The following is an 18,160-nucleotide window of genomic DNA, read 5'->3' as shown; positions in this document are numbered from 1 at the left end:
CTCCCAAATCTGACCCTTCCAGCGGAAGCGCAAGTCTTCTGAAAGACTCGTGAACTGGTATGTGAAAATAAGCGTCCCGAATATCTATGGACGCCATGTAATCGCTTTCGATCAACAGCGATTTTAGATCCTGTAGGCCCTCCATTTTGAAGTGTGGAGCGTCTACATACTGGTTTAAGGGGTCGAAGATTTACTACTGGGCGCCAAGCGCCAGTTTTCTTGGGAACCAAAACAGATGTGATAGAAACTCTCCCTCTACCGAGGGAGTCGGAATCACAGCTCCTTTCTCCAGTAGGGATTGGAGCTCCTGAAAAATTATCTGAGACTCCTCCGGTGAACGAACATGTTCTTTCGGAGGGAAACGCTGCCGCGGTCGCCCCTTCAGATGGAGCCTTAGACCCTGAATAGTCTTTGTGCCATGGGTCTGTTGTGATGGACTGCCACTGTGGTAGAAAAAACCGCAGGCGTCCGGCAACCTGTTCCGAAGGCCCCAGCGGAGGGGGCGACCGCGGAAGTGACCCGGGGGCCAACAAAGGACAAATTAGTTTTTTGTGGCAGGCTTTGTGACCTTACGGTCACCTTTCCCAGAGGTTTGCACTTGAAGGCCACGGTACTGTTGGTATGGACGAAAGGAGTCCTGTTTACCGACCTTCCCTTTGTAAGGGCCAGGTCCCTTCTTGTACCGTCCCCCAGCGTTCCCGGAGGATTGCTGGTATCTGTAGCCCTTGGTGTTAGTGGCTGAGTCCAGTAACGTTGAGCTTGTTGACAGTTTTATCTGCCTTCTCAATTTCCTCTATTTTCTGGATGATATCCTGTCCCAATAACCACTTACAGGATGGGATGGTCAGGCGATCATCTTCCGACTGAGCCTTATCATCCACAAGACACTTATAGCGCGAGTCCACCCACTCGTGGATCAGTCGTCTACCTGAAGGAGGTGACTTGGTTACAAACCATTCCCAACAACTGCCCTGTCACGTTGAGGTTGGTTGCTATGCTTAGCGCCTTTTCACGTGTCTCTGAGTCCTCGGATACCGTGAGCTGTTGCAAATCATCCAGTGATTTCAACATGGGCTGAGCAGCCTTTAACACATGCTCTTGTATCCCGCAAATTGTGTCGTCCAGCTTCACAGCTTGGACTTGGACTTTGAATTTGCCGTTGTGTTTGACAGTTTTCCACTTGTCTCTCAGTGAAGGCTGTAGCCTTGGAGCTGCAACTACTTCGAGCTGCTCAGCATCCAACTTGTGTGGCTTCTCTGCCTCCATAAACTCCTTGTCCCTCCAAGTCTGGCATCTCTGCCTTTTGAACCAGTTAAAAACTGGTTGGGAAATGCGAACCCCTGCCTCGCAAGATCGGAAATCCTGCAAAAATGCAGGCTGATCCAAAGTAGGGTTGGGACATAAAAGAGAAGTCTCCGCTGGGAGACTTACATTATCATTCTCATCCAGGCTCTCAGAACCAGAGGCTGGATGTATGCTTAAGGAATCATCATTATGGGATTCCAGTCTGGAGGATGTGCCCGGACTGGCAGATAGACTGGCAGTGGGCTGCTGGTTGGCTTTCCGACCCCGGCCGGCAGCTTGGCTGGCAGCCGGGATCGCCTTCTTCCTCCTTATAGCCTTAAAGGGTGAACGGGAACGTTCCCGAAAACGGTCTGCATAGGTCCGTATAAACCTATGTTTAGAGCGAGAACGTCGGCCATGATCAGAGTCCTCGCTGGTGGAAAACGAGTCTTGCTCGGAAACTATGGGTTGAGAAATTTGTTCTCTGGCAAAGCCCTGTGCCTGTAGGGACTGGGCTACAGCTTGTGACACCATGCTATTGATGTGTTGGAACAAAGCTGCGTCGTCAATGACAAAATTCTGGCCAAAAGGTTGAGACCCTTGGCCACCTGGCTCAGTCCTTGGCGGCACAAGAGTGGCACCAAGAAACCCGCCATGTTGTTGTTGTTCGCCCAAGGGCGAGAGCGCCGCGACCGAGGTCGACGCTACATATTTCGACATATCCACCAAACTAGCGGTTGTTTGCGACACAGCCGCAGTGGTGGAAACCACAGACGTGACTGGAGTAGTCATGTCTAAGAACTCTCACCAGAAAAGGCAAAAATGCTCAAGAAAAAGCAAGAAAATTTCAAGAGCGAAAAATTGTACCTACCGCCTTAGCGAGCAACAATGAGAGAGAACGAAACCGAGGCTGAATGGGGCATTCTGGGTATTCTTTCTTCTAATCTTGACTGTAAAGTGCTGCCGCCTAGCGTCCTAAATGAGAACGCCATATATTCTGGAGATGCGATGGATAAATGCATTTTTGGCGCGAACTTTGTATCCGGATGCATTGTGGGAGGCCTCTTAACAGCGAAGTTTAGCGAAAGATCGGAGTATTGCAAGCCAACAAATTCCCACGCCCAGCTGTTTTGCAAGAGTTGTCGTCTACAAAAGTTGATACACTAACTTTGTAGCCTTGTATTATACTTCCACATCTCATCAATTGATCGGGTTTTTATCCTTCCGTATGAAAATTCCAGTGCAAAAAAGAGATCCCGATAAAAAATGCCTAAAAATACAGCAAAACCCAAACCTCTGCTTGGAGAGTAGAACAGGCCAATCACTGCGCTAGAAGATCAGTGGATCCCACAATGCATCTCGATATAAGATTTCGCGCCACTTTTAGTCAGCAGTTCTCATTCTTGGCGGAGATCTCGAGACAGGACGGACGTCACTTCAGCAGTCTCCTTGTAAACGTTGTTTTCTTTCTCAGCTCTACGTTGTTTATCATAATGCCGGCATCTAAGAAGCGCGCAGCTCTGGACACTGAACCCGACACAGTGAACAAAGGTACGTAAAAGTCTCACTGCAGTAACTTGCTTGCATCAGTGAAATTTATGATCACGATAAAACTTCCTTCAGCTCAGGGCGCTTGGATCTCGGAGCCTCGAGATTCAAGGTTGGCCACGACCGACCTTTCCAGTTGGTGAACTATTTACCTCAGAAACCGAAGTTATCCATCGATCTCGAAAATTGCACGTATCTAGGAAATAAATTATAGAAGATCACGTCCCCAAAAGTTTGAGGCATATTTTTTACATCTCCATCTTTGAGGGTAGAAGATCATGTCTCCAAAAATCATTAGGTTTGGGGTGAAATGTCATAAATTATTGCCTCTTTCCAATACTAGTAATTTCAACCAGATCCTGTAGTATTTTCCCTCGGAGGCGCCTTCCTCCTTGTTTTGAACTTTAGCCAGCAGAATGGCCGCAGAATGGCGCCGATTTTGGCGGGAATGTCTCTTGCTGACAGCGCGTCTGATGGAAACCAGATGTGGATCTGAATACACACCCTGTGCCTGTGGCGCGAAAAGTTGAAGTGTGAAATGCCCAGTGGATTTTGTGCTGTATCGCCAATGAACAAACGGCAAAAGAAATTCTCAATTTTATTGGTCAGACATTTCAGACTGAATCCACTTCAAGCTTTATCAAATTATCTCATATAACGTCGGAATTTGTCCTTTGGTTTACAAATTATATTATGGTTTTAGTGACATGTCTACTGTGATATGCCTGTAACCTTCACAGTGTATGTAAAGCCATTGTGTTCGGAAGTCAATTGTTTCACTGGTGGAAATTTATTTCTTATGGAAAGTTTGAAGTGTGAAATGATGCTGTAGCCCTGCCTACCTCCGCCAAAACCTAGTATTATGCAAAACAAAAATGTAGAAATGCACCAAAAATTATGTATCATTGTTGTGCATTTTATTGTCTGAACCGCAAAGAGACAATGAATGAATGAAAAGCGGCCAGCATGCTGATTTACATACTAGTATTTCATGAATAAGAAAAAGGTTTAAACAAACAAGTGAAGTTGATATGGATGCACTTGACACCTTGAGTGCCATGTTATCTTTTGTATAAGATTAAGAAAAAAATTTTCTGTTTCCTTCCCCAGCGCCCACCAAGCCAAAGCCCAAGAGGAAGAAGCCCAGTCCTCCCAAGGTCCCAAAGTGTGGATGTAGAGCAGACTGTAGGACAAGGTGATACCTCCTGCTGTATCTATGTTTCAGTCCTAAAACACTAATGGGATGATTGTTACTATTTAGGACAGTCTAATTCACATGAAAAGTAGGATATGATCCTAAGGAAAAACAGATTTGTGGGTCATCCCAGGGATGGTATAAAAAGTGAAAGCAATTAATGTGTCCCTAACTCAGAATGCAAAACAAAACATGCAGTAGATGTAACTTTGTCTCCAATAGAAGCATGGATTGGGGCTCTCTTTTATAGCTCCATGATAGAAGTTGATACAGTATTAATCAACCATGTACATTCGTAAGAAAATTCAAACTCTACCATGTACATTGTATCTCAATTCCTTGCAGCAGCAGAGGCACAGTGTTAGCTGTTATTTCTGTTCCACAGATCAGCATATCATTATGATTTTAATGTGCCCCTATTTGCTATTGCAGGAAGTGTGCCTGTGGGAAGAGGGGAGAGGCATGTGGGGAGGCCTGCAAGTGTAGCGACTGCGCAAACCCCTTCAAGATCTTCAAAGAGTACGACATTGACCTCGGGTCAGCAGCCCTGGACGAATGTCTCATGGACAACATCTACAAGGTACAGTAGGATAGCCTGGGTGTGCCAGCATATTTGTATACTGGGTAATAAAAAAATGAGTATGGGATTAGAGCCCCAGTATGTAAATAGTATAGCACCCTGGCTAACAGTATGAGTTACTCATTCGTCAAGCGCAGTTCAGTAGCACTGTGCACCATATATAAAGAAAAGCAATTGGTACACATGGGATTGTCGGTTTGAAGAAGTCAAATTACCAGTATACCTCATTAATTTGTATTATCTATTTTTGTGCAGGTTAAGGACCTGCGAGGCCGTCTGGAGCAGACTTATGAGCTCGAGTGCTGCGAGGAGTCTGTACAGGTCAGTCATGATAGATTCATGTCAAGAGAGATTCAAGTACATGTACATATTTTATTACAGTCACATCACATGTGTTTAGTACAGTCATGTTGCAATAGTTCAGGGGGAGTTATTTTGCATAGCAGTACGAAACTTTGAAAATTAGACCATGCGATCCCTCCTTTCATCAGTTGATTGTAGATTGGGACAATTGTGATGTCTTGTTGATGTTGACTCTTGTTTGTTCCCTTGCAGCTGAAGGATATGGTGCCCGGGGTGGCCCACTGTCCCGGGGAGGAGTGTGGGTATGAGTGGCAGTACTCCTGGTGCTGGAACAGCTTCGTGGACTACGAGAACCGTCCCAGGTACCACTGTGAGAAGTGCCACGGGTGTGGGGACTACAGGAGTGACCACTGCGAGGTAACCAAGTGGTTCTGATCAACATCCAAGGGTTTATTTTTGTAGAGTTGAAAGTTCATAGGCTGGTTACCAAACCTATTATAGCTCCCAAATCCTATATCCTCTATGCAAATAGTAGGACTCCGGAGCTATAATAGGTTTTGTAACCAGGCTAGAAAGTTCATGGCAGAGCTCTTGTACTCTTTGCTTAACCTCATTTACCTTCACAAGCTTTGGATGAATGTACTAGTAGATGATAAATACATATACAGTATTATAATGGCCAACATGATGATGTAAGAGTCTTACTGACCTAGCAAATTGTTATTGCTTCAAAAGTCATGGCCTGCTTATATACATGACATGTATAATATGACTTGTCCTGGCATCACTGCTCGGTAAAATAACCTAATATCCATTCTTAATCATTGTGTTTTTCAGAGGTGCAACAAGTGCTACTTTGCCGGCCACTCAGGTCTCCCCTGCCCATGCAGTGATGATGGAGAGGATGGAACCTGTTCTGTGATGTGAATACTTCCTACAACTCACCGGCACATAGTGCTAGCAGAAGGACCAGTTCATGAAAATAGTTGTTTAGATTTTAAGATTTGTTTTAGCCTAAAAAAGGCTTTAAGTAACTCTTGTTGAACAGTTGAAGCTTTGTTTTAGCTTCATGTTTAACAAAAAACAAGTTTTCAGTAACTCTTTTTATTTTTTATATTTTTTTATTTAATGATGTGTAACGTTAACCTGTTATTCTACTATATGTAACAAAGTCACAAAGTATCTGTTGTCAAGGATTGAGGCATAGTCAAGTTTGACATTAAAATGCCATTGTTTGCAAATATATTATTTCTATCGTCATTTCTTCTTCACAAATGAGTCATTTCTTCTTCTTCTTCTTCTTGAGTACTCTCTAACCACCCCTACTGGGGTATCACTGAGAGGGGGGGGTGCGACGGACTATGGCTGCGCGGCCAGAAGCCCGGCCTTGAAGGCCTCCACTGTCTGGGCTTTTACAAGCTGGCCCGGTAACTTGTTCCACTCATTTATCGTTCTTGGAAAAAAAGAAAATCTAAAACAGTCTGTTTTGGCAGGTATTGCTCATTTATTTTTTATCTACTAGTATCATGACCTACATGTACATGTAGTATAATCAATAAGGTGTAATCTGGGTTTTCATAATATGCTACATGAATTGCACTGACATTATCTTTTCACAAAACTACAAATGCTAAAAAGAATTTTGGACCATTTTTCCTTGTCAGTTAGACAACAATTTAAATTTGGTTACAAACAACTAAGAAAGAGGGAAAATTAAGATCGAACAGTAACAGTATATACACTTAGAAATGAAATTACATATACATGTATTCATATTGCAAAGTAATCTCCAATCAGAACCAATCAAACAAAAAGACAACATCAAATTGGCCAGGCAATATCCATTGGCCAGAGTGGGTGGCGTATTAGGGCCAATGAATATTGCCTGGCCAATTTCATACTATATTTTGCCACTCTAGGATCTGCTTGGAGATTAATTGCAAGGGATCAAAGTAAGGTATGAGTGAAAAAAAGCTGTTCGTGTTATTTCTCGAGACTCCTTTATTGGAAAGTCATTTCAGGCTGCATCCGCAATAAGAAAGGATGAAATGCATTCTTCTATGTCGTTGGATAGCCTCTACCAGGCTTGGGGGGGCGGCTGGATTTCTACTCTTTCCAGCCGCCTCCCCAAGCCTGGTAGAAGCTAGTCGTTGTACACTGATCGACATACTGCTGCCGCTAGAGGTCGCTGCTGCATGGTCCAAATCGATCGACTGCAGTTTGGTTTATTGTCACTAGAGGTCACTGCTGCGCGGGATGCGCGAAATGCAAATCCGCGAAGTATCGAGTTCGGTTGGACCACGTGACCCGCGACTGCTTCGCTACTTTCCTCTGGCACCGCGGAAGTTGTCGACCCTGGGAGCAGGGATGACTCCCCGGCCCTGGTATGCTCCCTTCTCTGTCGTCTAGTCGCTCTTGATGTCACCGGAAGACACGGAAGGTACACCAGAACATCTTCCCGAGGAGTAGAGAGAGATATCCGCGCCAGTTTCTGCCTCGCGGAAGTGCATTTCAAACCGACGGGGGAATCTTGGCGACATTTTGGAGGGTGAAAAGTTGAGGACGGAGCCGTTGGCTTGAACCAGCGGCAGGAGTTCACTTCCACGTCTTCTGTTGGCTCTACAAACACACAGGGACGCTTCCAAACACCACAGGGACATCTGGCAGCCCTGGACAAGGATCACAGTCTCTGTAAGAAGGGGGGACTGTTTGAGAAATCGAGCGATCACAACGTATTGGGGCGTGTAGTAAGTGAGTTGATCTCAACGGGTTTTGGTGCTGTTTCCCCCCAATTTTGAACTGTTGACTGTAGACAACTTGAGGCCGTTTTAGGACTGAAGTTATCCCGATCAGATACTGCTACTGATCGGCACCAGTTGACGATCCAGGCGTGAGGAAGGTCGCCTCCGCCTTTATATAAATTATCATCTTGAGATTTTGAAGGGAGGGAAGGAAGGAAAGAGACCTGAGATCGCCATGCCTTCCAAAAAGAAGGACTACGACCTTGTCGAGGACGGGTACGACTCGAGGATACCTCTACACAACGAGGAAGCTTTCCAACATGGGATTATCTTCCAGGCCAAGGTAAAACACATCATATATTTTATAACAAAATTCAACATTCCAACCTGTTGTTGTCGTACCCTTTTGACGATTCCCATTCTTATATGAAAGACGTTGTTTACTGTTTATAAATAATCATATGGGCGTGTGTGGCACAGAGTGTGTATTGTATTTCATCACAATTTACCACAGTCTTTCCCTTCCTGTGTAAGCCTTTTATTTTGCAACAGAAGCTTGATCTTTCTGAGGTCGATTTTTGCACAACTGGTGAGATCGTGATATTGATTGCAAATTTGCAAGGTATCATGATTAGACAGAAATTATGATGGCACGTTGTACTTTAGACTAGAGAGTTCTACTAGCAGACCGTGTGCCCCTCCCCTTCTCCTTCCTACATCTGTCCTGAACATCAGGCCCAACTCAGGAAATAGGAATGGAAGTCAAGACATTTCCTGTCTCAGAAATACAAGGCGGAAAAATACTTAAGAATCCTGCAAGCATAGAATACATGTCATAGCAGAGTCAGTAGTATTCAGAAGTACATAATAGATAGTATGAATTGATTGATTGATTGATTGATTGATTGACTTGCCATAATGATAATCTAATTTCAGGGACATCAGACATGTTCAAGAAGATATTGGCATATTTATAATTGCTTAATTTGCCTTGACAATATAGTCCATGATATGGAAATCAATAGGTTATTTCCAGCATTTTTATGAAGCAAAACTAGCTTCCAAAATGGCAATATGCAATTTGCTGGCAAACCAACGTAGATTGTATTACACCTGAAGATGTTATACTATCAACAACTCTTTACCACAAAGTTTTAATGGTCAGTTTAGGACTTGAATGATGAATATCTCATGTTTTTCTTCCCACACAGTATATCGGGACCCTGGATGTTCCTAGACCCAGCAGTCGTGTGGAGATTGTTGCTGCCATGAGGAGAATACGGGTAAGGCTCTCTCCCATTCTCACCTGTACTCAGTCACCTACATACACCTGGGGAAATGACACATCTTCCTATCCTGACAGGGTTGCTTGTCTGCTGAGGAAACTGGAATCAGTGACACCACCAGAAATAAAAATATTAGTCGAGAGTTTTGTATATGAGTCAAGAAGGGAAAACCACAACAATGGTGGGCCAGGAAGAATCACATACTGTAATCGGGCGAGTGGAAAAATGACAGAGCATGTTTTTGCTTGAACGCAAAGGTCACAAGCCATAGTTTTTTTCCTGCCATTGCTCTCTTTTTTTCTCTCTAACCCATTCATACCAAAATTGTTATATTGTTGTCCTTTACACGGTAATTTCTTTCATATCAATTTATCTAGTCAGTCCCATGTTGATTATATTACAAAGATTATAAAGGTGCCTAATCCATCGATAGCCGTCCATCCTGCATTATAGATGACGGTTATATTTTGGGTGACATCACCGCACAATGGCTCTCTTGTAAGTTGTATACAATACCACAGTGACACTCCCTTCAACAGTTGGCTTGCCTTTTTATTTGCTGTCCTCTTTCCAACTGACACACTACATAATTTCTACTTGCTGCATAGTGTGTTAGATAAAAATCTCATTCACGTATGACTACAATTTACAAAGTAGTCCAGTATGAAACACTTTTGTTTCCTGTATATGTGTGTAATCGTGTAATACAGTTGAGGCCAGTTTTCTGACCAGCTGCCTTTATCCCCACAATTATACCATCCAGTGTTTTGAAAGTCAGAAATTGCGACCCTGCTGAAAACACACAGCCTTTTTCAGATGATAATCAGTAATGGGTTCAGTAATTACCATTTCAACTGGCGAGTTTTCACTCAACTGCCAGGGGGGTTCTGTGATCCACCAAATGCAGATGGTCTGACTGGAAGGACTTGTCAGTTGTACAAACTGTTTTGTCTTCTGTGAAAACAATAAGGGAAAAGATGACTGGGTTGTTTGTTACGCCAAGGACGGTTTTGATCTCGTTTGAAAACCAGATGTTAGAGTTTTTGTTCAAGCTTTTATCTTCATAAACTATTCAAGGACATAATATAATGTCCTTGCTATATTTCAGTATACTGTATTTCAGCAGTATTAAGCAATCATTTTCTACATGTCTGCCTCAACTGTTGGTCAAGAGCTTTTTTTGAACAGATGATTCTACATGTATTTCGAGAAATTTTCTGTGTCTAAAAAGTTCATTGACTGAGGGCACCTCAGTTCATACAGGATATGTTTCAACAATTAATTTAGCCATCATTTCCTATACGTCTGTCCCAAATGTTGGTCAATGAACTGTTTTGGACTCCTGGTTCTATAAAGAGGAATTAGGTCATGGTCTTCTGCCCTGCTGCATCTGGTTTGCGTGATTTTATATTCACTCCAAATTCCTGGCATGCGCTCAGTTTAAAGGGGTGAAGGCAGCACTATTTCTGTGGCATCATGACGGCTCTCTCAGGAATGACAACAAGTTGTAAAGAAGAATTGGTGTGTAAATACCACAGTAGCGGTCTAGATACCCCTTTTGTGACCAAATCAAACATTTCCAAGCCCACAGTTTGTTAGGAATCCCCTTTTCCCCTTGCCCTGGTCAGGGTAAATATAATCTCCACCGCCAAGTGAAATCACAGGGACTCTTCTGAACTGGAGCTGACAGATGTCGTAGACTCAGCGTGTGCTCAGTCGCTAGGCAAGCACTCCCCACGCTACGCTAAACGGGTTTACACCGGACCGCCAATGCAGTTTTTACTGCGGTCATTCATTGTCCGTGAAGTTGGTCCATTTCGGAGGTAGATTTCAGATATAAATTTGGCCGTGCTGGGAGAATTCAGTAAACAGTTAACGCCGGTTTTGTTAGAAGTATGATGTTTACCGGTCTGTCATTACTTCCGTAGTGTCTCCAACTGTCACATAACTACAATGTTTGAGGAAGCGTGCGAAATGGAGCTCCTCAATTAGGATTTATAACGCGTCGTTGGGTGAACTTGCTTCGCGCTGCCATATTTGCAGTTCATGCCCGGCTTGCGTTTGCCAACCGAGGAGAGTAAATAGTGAGAAGATATTGCGAAGGGCAACTTAAATGTCCCCAGGGGTCAAGATGGGATTCATTTGGAAAGATGGAGTGAGGAAGACCAATTTCTCTAATTTTACCTCACAGGAAGATATCTTCTTTCTTTTGAAGGTTTGTGTTTAAAAGGGATTAACAGTGGATACATTGTATTTGGTGCAGAACCCAAACATTTACACCAGTTTATGCAAATCCCTTGAGCAGCTATCACCCACCCCAAAGACAAAAGAGGCAGTTTGGATAGTTGTGGTTGATTTGCATATCTCCGCCCTTATCTGGATAATACACACTGTTCAACACAAAGGGGTGGACCTCACAAAACTGGTCTGAGGTTATTTTTGTCACAGGGTGGGAAAACCTCAAGGCTGAGTTCTCTAAGACCCTGTTCATACCAGACTTAAATTTAGCGGTTTCAACCGGTTTTTCAAAAACCCGGCTAAAACCCTTAGCGTTCATACCAGACTTTTGATAACCGGTTTTGTAAAAATCCTGTCCGGTGAATATCCAATTAATCGGCCATGACTGCAGTTTGAATAACCGTTCCTCCCGCTCTTCTGATTGTTGTCCTTGGCCTTCTTGCTTGTATGTCGTCTTCAGTTTGTTTTTTTACCTTAGTGCGGCAGTCAGCGGCACTGATCCTTTATCTTCAAGAAATCAGCCTACTCCAACATTTTTGTTTCGGTAGAGCCCCCCCTCCCATAGCTTTTTCGAATTTGGCGACTCCTGCTCTCCAAACCTAAGTATCAGGAGCGTCCCGTCCGCAGACCAGGTTGCGTTTGCTGATTCCATCGCAAAATGAAGAAAAACCGTGGAAAAACACAGTGGAAACAAACTCAAGTTGGTCAAAACAACGCGATCAAAAAAGCTTGCAGGTCGCACACGGCCAGGATGCTGATCCCGTGACCCCGGAATTATGACGCAAAAACCGGTTCAATAAACCCTTAGCGTTCAGACCAGGTTTTTCGGTGGAAAACCCCCACAAAAACCCATCAAAAACCACCTCCCGAGGTGGTTTTTCAAAATCGGATTTAAACCCCTAAAAAACCGGTTAATTTGCGTTCACACCAGGTTAAATAAAAACCGGTTTTTGAAAAACCGGTTGAAACCGCTAAATATAAGTCTGGTATGAACAGGGTCTAAGATCGTTAATTTTTTTGTTGGCAATTAGTAAGACGTTTCATTCAGAAAAATTGAAGGAGGCCAAGCCTGCTGATTTTGTATTCAGTATTGAGCTTTGATTTTTTGGGGGAAGGGTCAATTTTACTACTACTGTGCTGTAATAGGCATTAACACAGAAGATTCAATGTTGTCGCAAGTGGTCCTAATGCCAAAGAATGCAGTCCAAAAATTCCTACACACTTGAATTGGAAGTATAGGATATATTTTTCAGTCTTTCTGGAAACTATATATCATGGAACCTGATATGAGATTGCCCTTGTGAGTGAATTCTACCATGCCAGCATTCTGCCCTTCGCCCCCCTGTCAGCTTTTAAACAGTTGTTTATTTATGCCTCCTTTTAGCCACTGAATAATGAGGAGCAATATTTTCACCCTTGTGTGGACCCACTCCGTCAATGTGACAGCTCCTGGAAGCCATATCAATTCTTGTTTTACAGTTTTTTCAAGTACGATAGATACAGATTAAAATGTGATATTTTTGCCGGGGAGAGCAACCAGCAAGGGGCAGTCGTTATTTTTCAAGACTGAGTGCCAGTAATCTCCTGCCTATGCAGAACAAATGTTTGGATACCCTACCCAATTGCGAGGAGCCCCTTGCAAACATAAACATGGCACTGGTGGGCCAAGCCGAGATTCAGTATTCCTGCCTTGTTTGTACGGAATGTTTGTGCATCCTGGAATACGAGAACGGAATCTAGGAAGCTGGGATCTTAATGGACATAATGAATGCCAAAGTCTGTTTCTCAGGCTTCTTTTAGTCGAATTCAAATTCTGGCTGTCATCCAATGACAGAGGTTGTGATGAATGGGTGATGAGTAAGCATGGTCTACCTGTTGAGGATGTTTCGGGGTCGTTGATTGGTGCTTCATTAGGCTGTGATGTATTGGTGTTTTTGGCACTCTTCATTACCCGATTTTGATCAGATAAGAGAAATAGGTTTTTTGGTCAGTGATAAGGATACCTATTAGAATTTAGGTTGAGAAAAGTCATATTTTACCGTTGTAATGATCCCTAAGAAACTGATTAAAGAGATAAATGGGAAAAAACATGTTCGCTCACGAAGACTTGTATCCATGCGTTTGTGGAAGGATGACTTCCATTGTGAGTCCAGGTAATGTTGTCTCCATGGTTCAGTGACCGGGCAGCTTCAATAAAAGTCTGTTTATCCACCAGCACAATACTACATCCATGGTTATCTGCCTTCATTTTTGAAAGCCCCTTGATTTCACAGTTTGCTGAAAGAGCTTCCTAAGCCCCAAGTATTGTTGCCATTCTTCTCTATAATATTACATGATCGTCAGCAACCAAAAATGCTGTTTAACTTCCACACAGTCTTCATGATAAACAAGTTGAAAATGTTGGATGGGACTAGATGTACACACCACAGTGCACGGCCACTGCTTTGCACAAAAACATAACCTGAGACCACGTCAGAGTTAATTAGCGGCCAGGGCACCACAGACATGTTTGTTTTTGTTCTCCGCTTTCCGACTTGCCTTTTATGAGGCAGCCAGGGCAAGAACTTGAGCCTGACGTTATAGTGTTCGACATGTCACAATGCTGGGAGGTTTTAAGGTAGTGTGCTATGTGTAAGGTTTTATCTCTTCTGCAAAACTGCTCCTATTCCCCTACCTGCAAGGCCCATTTACCAATCTAGGAAAAATATTGAATATGATACCTTTTCATGGGAGTATAATGTTGTTGTTATCATTATGATACCTAAAAGAAACCCAAGCTTTCGTGCTATCAAGCCGGGATTTGATTTCGATTTGAGGAAAATTGATATTCTCACAAGGTACTGTAATGCCTCAACATGTGGTCAAATTATCGGCCGAGTCAGCGCGATTCTAGCAATAATCCAATACATAACGGCCATCATTTCTGCGGTTGGTTTGAAGTATTATTAGTCACAGAGGAGAAACCCTACAGCGAAACTCGCTCCGACTGCCGCAGGGACGTACACGAAAAGAACATTATAACATCCCAGGGGACCCCCAACCAACAATGGTAGGAGACAGAGATGGATCTTTGTGTTTTCTATTGTTTGTTCCTCCCAGCTGTCTTGATGCAGTTACCATGGTAACCAGGAGAGTACACACTTGTGATTGGTCAGTCAGCAAGCAGGAGGAACATTGTTGTCATGCCTGCGGCGGGGTCATTGCAGGTCGTCAAGGGTTCAGAAAAGGAAACCACTTTTTTGATTACCCCTTTTTTTATTATCTAAAACAATTCCAACATTTTTATGACTCTGTGATATTCGTTTTCTTTTCTGTTGTTTTATGGTACCCATCGTAAGAAACCCGTAATTCCAAACAAGCAATTCCCTGCCAGGCTTATCTTCCAATTGTCAGGACGGGTATCCGCACATGAATTTTGTGGTTGCAGACTCGGAAATATCCTATAATGGCCCATCCAAGGATCCGAGGAGCCATGTTGAATATGTAGTCCAGATGAGAATGTCTGATTGTGCATATTTATGATGTAGTAAGAACAGATAACAGCTGATGGTCCCAGTAATTTGTTACATCCCAGATAGTGTGCATTAATATACTGTAATGGAGGGATCATAGGGAGATAGGTAGGACATTCACACTGGTGCAATGGCTTACATGTTACCGATATCTTGGGCATTATATTTCTGGCTTTTCCACTGTTCAATTCAAATTTTTTACATGTCTTGGAAGTTCTCCCATCTTGATGTTTCACTGATGTTGCCTTTAGCTCAGTTTCCATATGTACATATAGCTGCCATCTTTCTAAAGTTTAATGTTCATCTGCAGATTGTTTTGAAGATTATTGTGGTTCTTGCCACCCCTCCTTGGGATTGAAATGGAACAGCCCAGAGCAGAGGAGATGTATTGATGCTTCTTCTTAGTCGTCACAGGTGACCTACATCATAAGATTTGATGTGGGTGTATGGAGTGAAGTGATACCTGTACATCTTACATTATTACCAGGTCCTCCCAACAGACCAACACCTTCTCCGTCTTCAGTGGAACTCAATGCCTAATGCAAGAAACGAAGCGTGATGCTCCTTCGATAGCCGATAGTCCCAATATTCCGCACCACGGACACTAAGTACTCCGCAGAAAAAGATTCAAGGCCGTATCTGCGATGAGGCTTGGCAGGATTTGTGCATCAATGTTTTCTCTGCCAGTAATGCACTCTCCTGCAACAGCTCAGAGGTTATAAGGGGATTAGTTACATAGCCTTTGGGGCGAGTGTTCTTCCTTGTGATATCCTTTAATTTCACGTGGGCTGCACAAGAAATCAGACCGAATGAAAAGATTGGTATCAGTTGTCTGGGTTTATCAGCACGATAATGCAGCGTATCAATCTAAGAACTGTCTGAATTTATTATGATCTCACCACAAAAATGCTGCCAACCTTCAATTATTCAGTAAACAAAAAAGTATTCCACTCATGGCAACATTTTTAGCACAAGAAACAGTTTGCGGCAGATATGGCAGTTGTAACTCTCCCATCGCCATAAGCAGAAGGAAGGACATAGAAATGAATTTCCCGTGACTTTCTATTTTCGCTCTGCAGACCATGAAAGATGTTTTTATAGATTGTTGTGCGGGAGTTTTAGCAGTTCAGATTTTGTGTTATGTTTATTTTTTGGTTTGGTTTTAATACACGTTATTTCTTTACTTGATAATTTCCATACAGAAGGCATAGAAATAAACATCCATTTCTAACTTCATTTTTTTAGTCGTGCGAGCCTTTCAAACCCTATAGACTTCAGAGTTTTTTTTCATGCCTTCTGAAAGATCAAAATTACTCCAAATGTTTTTACTGATGTTTTTACAAATGTTTTTTTGTTGACTGTACACCAGAAATATGGCAGTCTTTTCTTTGACAGAGAGTAACACAACAAAAGTAATGCGGCGAGGTGTTCTTGCTTGGCTTGTTATGTAGGCCAGGGCCTGGGCAGGGGTTTGTGGAGGACCCTCAGATCAGCCTGTGTCAATCAAACACACCTTAATGGAGACTTGTTGGAATCAAGGTGTTGTAGAACCAACAGTTGGTTGATTAACGAATCAGGTCACCCAATCCGACTTGCCGCTCCCACCCAGGGACTGTCCATTGACTGTACAGGGTCAGCTGTACATACACCCTCATAGGGATCGTCCGTTGATTACTTGGTTGGGGTATTGGTGGGTATGCGAGATGAAAAAAGAAAATGGAAGCTAAAACGAAATGCGAAATGGAAAGAGAATATGAGCTGAGATTCAGTCAGTTTCAGTCAACTAACTTCTGAACACCATTACATTTCTTGGTGTAGATTATGCAAATGTGTTTAGTAGACTACCTGTAAGCTCTGACTCTCCCTGATTCAATTTTGCTATCAAGATGAAACTGGTGGAAACTGGCTTTGTTGCAAACAGATTCAATTGATGTGAATGCTGTGAACCCCTCTATCCCATTTGTACAACTCAGTCCAGCGCCAAAGAGCTGGCTTCTTTCATGTAGATGGCAGTTAAGTAGCCAAAGTAGTAATTTCTCCATGGTATTTAGGCCAATTAACGTATATGGGGCCTTCCCAGCCTAAAGGTATAAACAGATAATGACTAGTCTGAGTTTGGAAGGATTGTTGCAGGCAGTTGTGATGGTCTTAAAAATACTTAATTCCATAGAATTGTTCAGCAAACACTATTAGTACATGTAACTTGCTACTACAGCAAGGTCACCAAAAATCATCTTATTGATGGTATAAAAAGGTACTGTTTATCCTTGAAGAATTCTTTGAATTTTGAGCCCCTAAAGACCAGAGTTCAGAGAAGTGTAGAGACTTAACATTGTCCAGACACAGGTCTGACATTTTTAGCTAATTAAAATGAAGTAATTATGTGAGTGAGTGATGGTGATGAAAGGGGTGGGAAGGCTTGGAGTGGTTTATCTGGAAGATAAGACTTGTGAGACCTGGATTTTACTGGCTAAGCCCACTTTTTGTAGAACAGATACCTTCGCTGTAAAGAAAACCTTCTTGTCTTGTCATGACACCATTTGTATGCATGCAGCGTAGCAAGTACTGCTGGTATAGGATTAACGCTATTCAAGAACAGAACATTTGCGATAATGCAGGATCGTTCAAACATACACTACTAGCATACTCCATATGGACTGCATAAGTTTTTGCTTCCCCTGAAAAAGTCAATAGTCTTGAGATAATCTGTTTTTTGATATTTTGTTATTTCAACAGCCGTTACTGATACAGACGATTATATGACTGTGAATGAACAGTTACTGACCTATATACTGATTTATCCTGGGACAACAATACCTAGTGGGGAAGGTGTGGGAAAAATTGTGCCCCTCCCCCCAGAACTTACCCTTAGGCTACCACCCGATGGTAAGAACATTGAGCTTACATTACTTGACATGATTCTTGCCCGTGCCCCCCTCCCACCCTAAGTGCTTCTGTCTTGCATGAAAATCCATACCGCACAATGTAACGCTAACTTGACATGGCTTTGCAGTGCACTATTGATGGATGAACTGTCTTACACGGCCATTCCCCAGGCTTAACTGAAGAAAATCCCCTACTTTGTCTTTAGCTCAAGTGAGAACGTAAATGAGCTTATGGGATAACCATGTCCATGTATGGTAGGAGGAAAGCTGCAGAGATTGGACATTTTAAGCCTGCAGTGCTTGTGGCTGTCAGTCTGTCACCCTGAACACTTGTCCAGTACTTCTCTAACACGTGTGCTCGTAACAGCTGAAAATCCCCCCACTCTCCCACCTTCTGTGCAGGGTTCCAACTGAACAGCTCTACGTGATGGAAAGGCCGCGCCGAAGAATTTAGTGCCATGCCAATATCCGGATCACAGGATTATCAGCACTAAAAAAGAATAAGCCACAAGTCAGAGAAACTCTAGTCTGAGAAGCAGCTGTGTAGTGAAGACTATACTGTTTTTGTGTGGTCTGCAACTCCGTAAT

At 42.9% G+C, this 18,160-nt stretch overlaps 1 protein-coding gene across 1 annotated transcript in view; it reads left to right on the top strand.

Annotated features, from left to right (window-relative positions):
• Nucleotides 1-2,668: 2,668 nt before the first annotated feature.
• LOC109484485 overlaps nucleotides 2,669-18,160 on the top strand; it is an 80,041-nt gene continuing 64,549 nt past the window's right edge. The window contains exons 1-7 of the mRNA XM_019787754.1: nucleotides 2,669-2,835; nucleotides 3,943-4,027; nucleotides 4,460-4,607; nucleotides 4,863-4,928; nucleotides 5,163-5,327; nucleotides 7,845-7,994; nucleotides 8,863-8,934. Of these exons, the coding sequence (XP_019643313.1) occupies nucleotides 2,778-2,835; nucleotides 3,943-4,027; nucleotides 4,460-4,607; nucleotides 4,863-4,928; nucleotides 5,163-5,327; nucleotides 7,845-7,994; nucleotides 8,863-8,934 (744 nt within the window). The 5' untranslated portion in view covers nucleotides 2,669-2,777. The remainder of the gene's footprint in view (nucleotides 2,836-3,942; nucleotides 4,028-4,459; nucleotides 4,608-4,862; nucleotides 4,929-5,162; nucleotides 5,328-7,844; nucleotides 7,995-8,862; nucleotides 8,935-18,160) is intronic.

Source organism: Branchiostoma belcheri, unplaced genomic scaffold, assembly GCF_001625305.1.
Source record: "Branchiostoma belcheri isolate BF01 breed outbred unplaced genomic scaffold, Haploidv18h27 scaffold7, whole genome shotgun sequence".
NCBI lineage: Eukaryota > Metazoa > Chordata > Leptocardii > Amphioxiformes > Branchiostomatidae > Branchiostoma > Branchiostoma belcheri.
The sequence above is the reverse complement of the archived record's forward strand: the minus strand, read 5'-3'. Positions and strand labels throughout refer to the sequence as shown.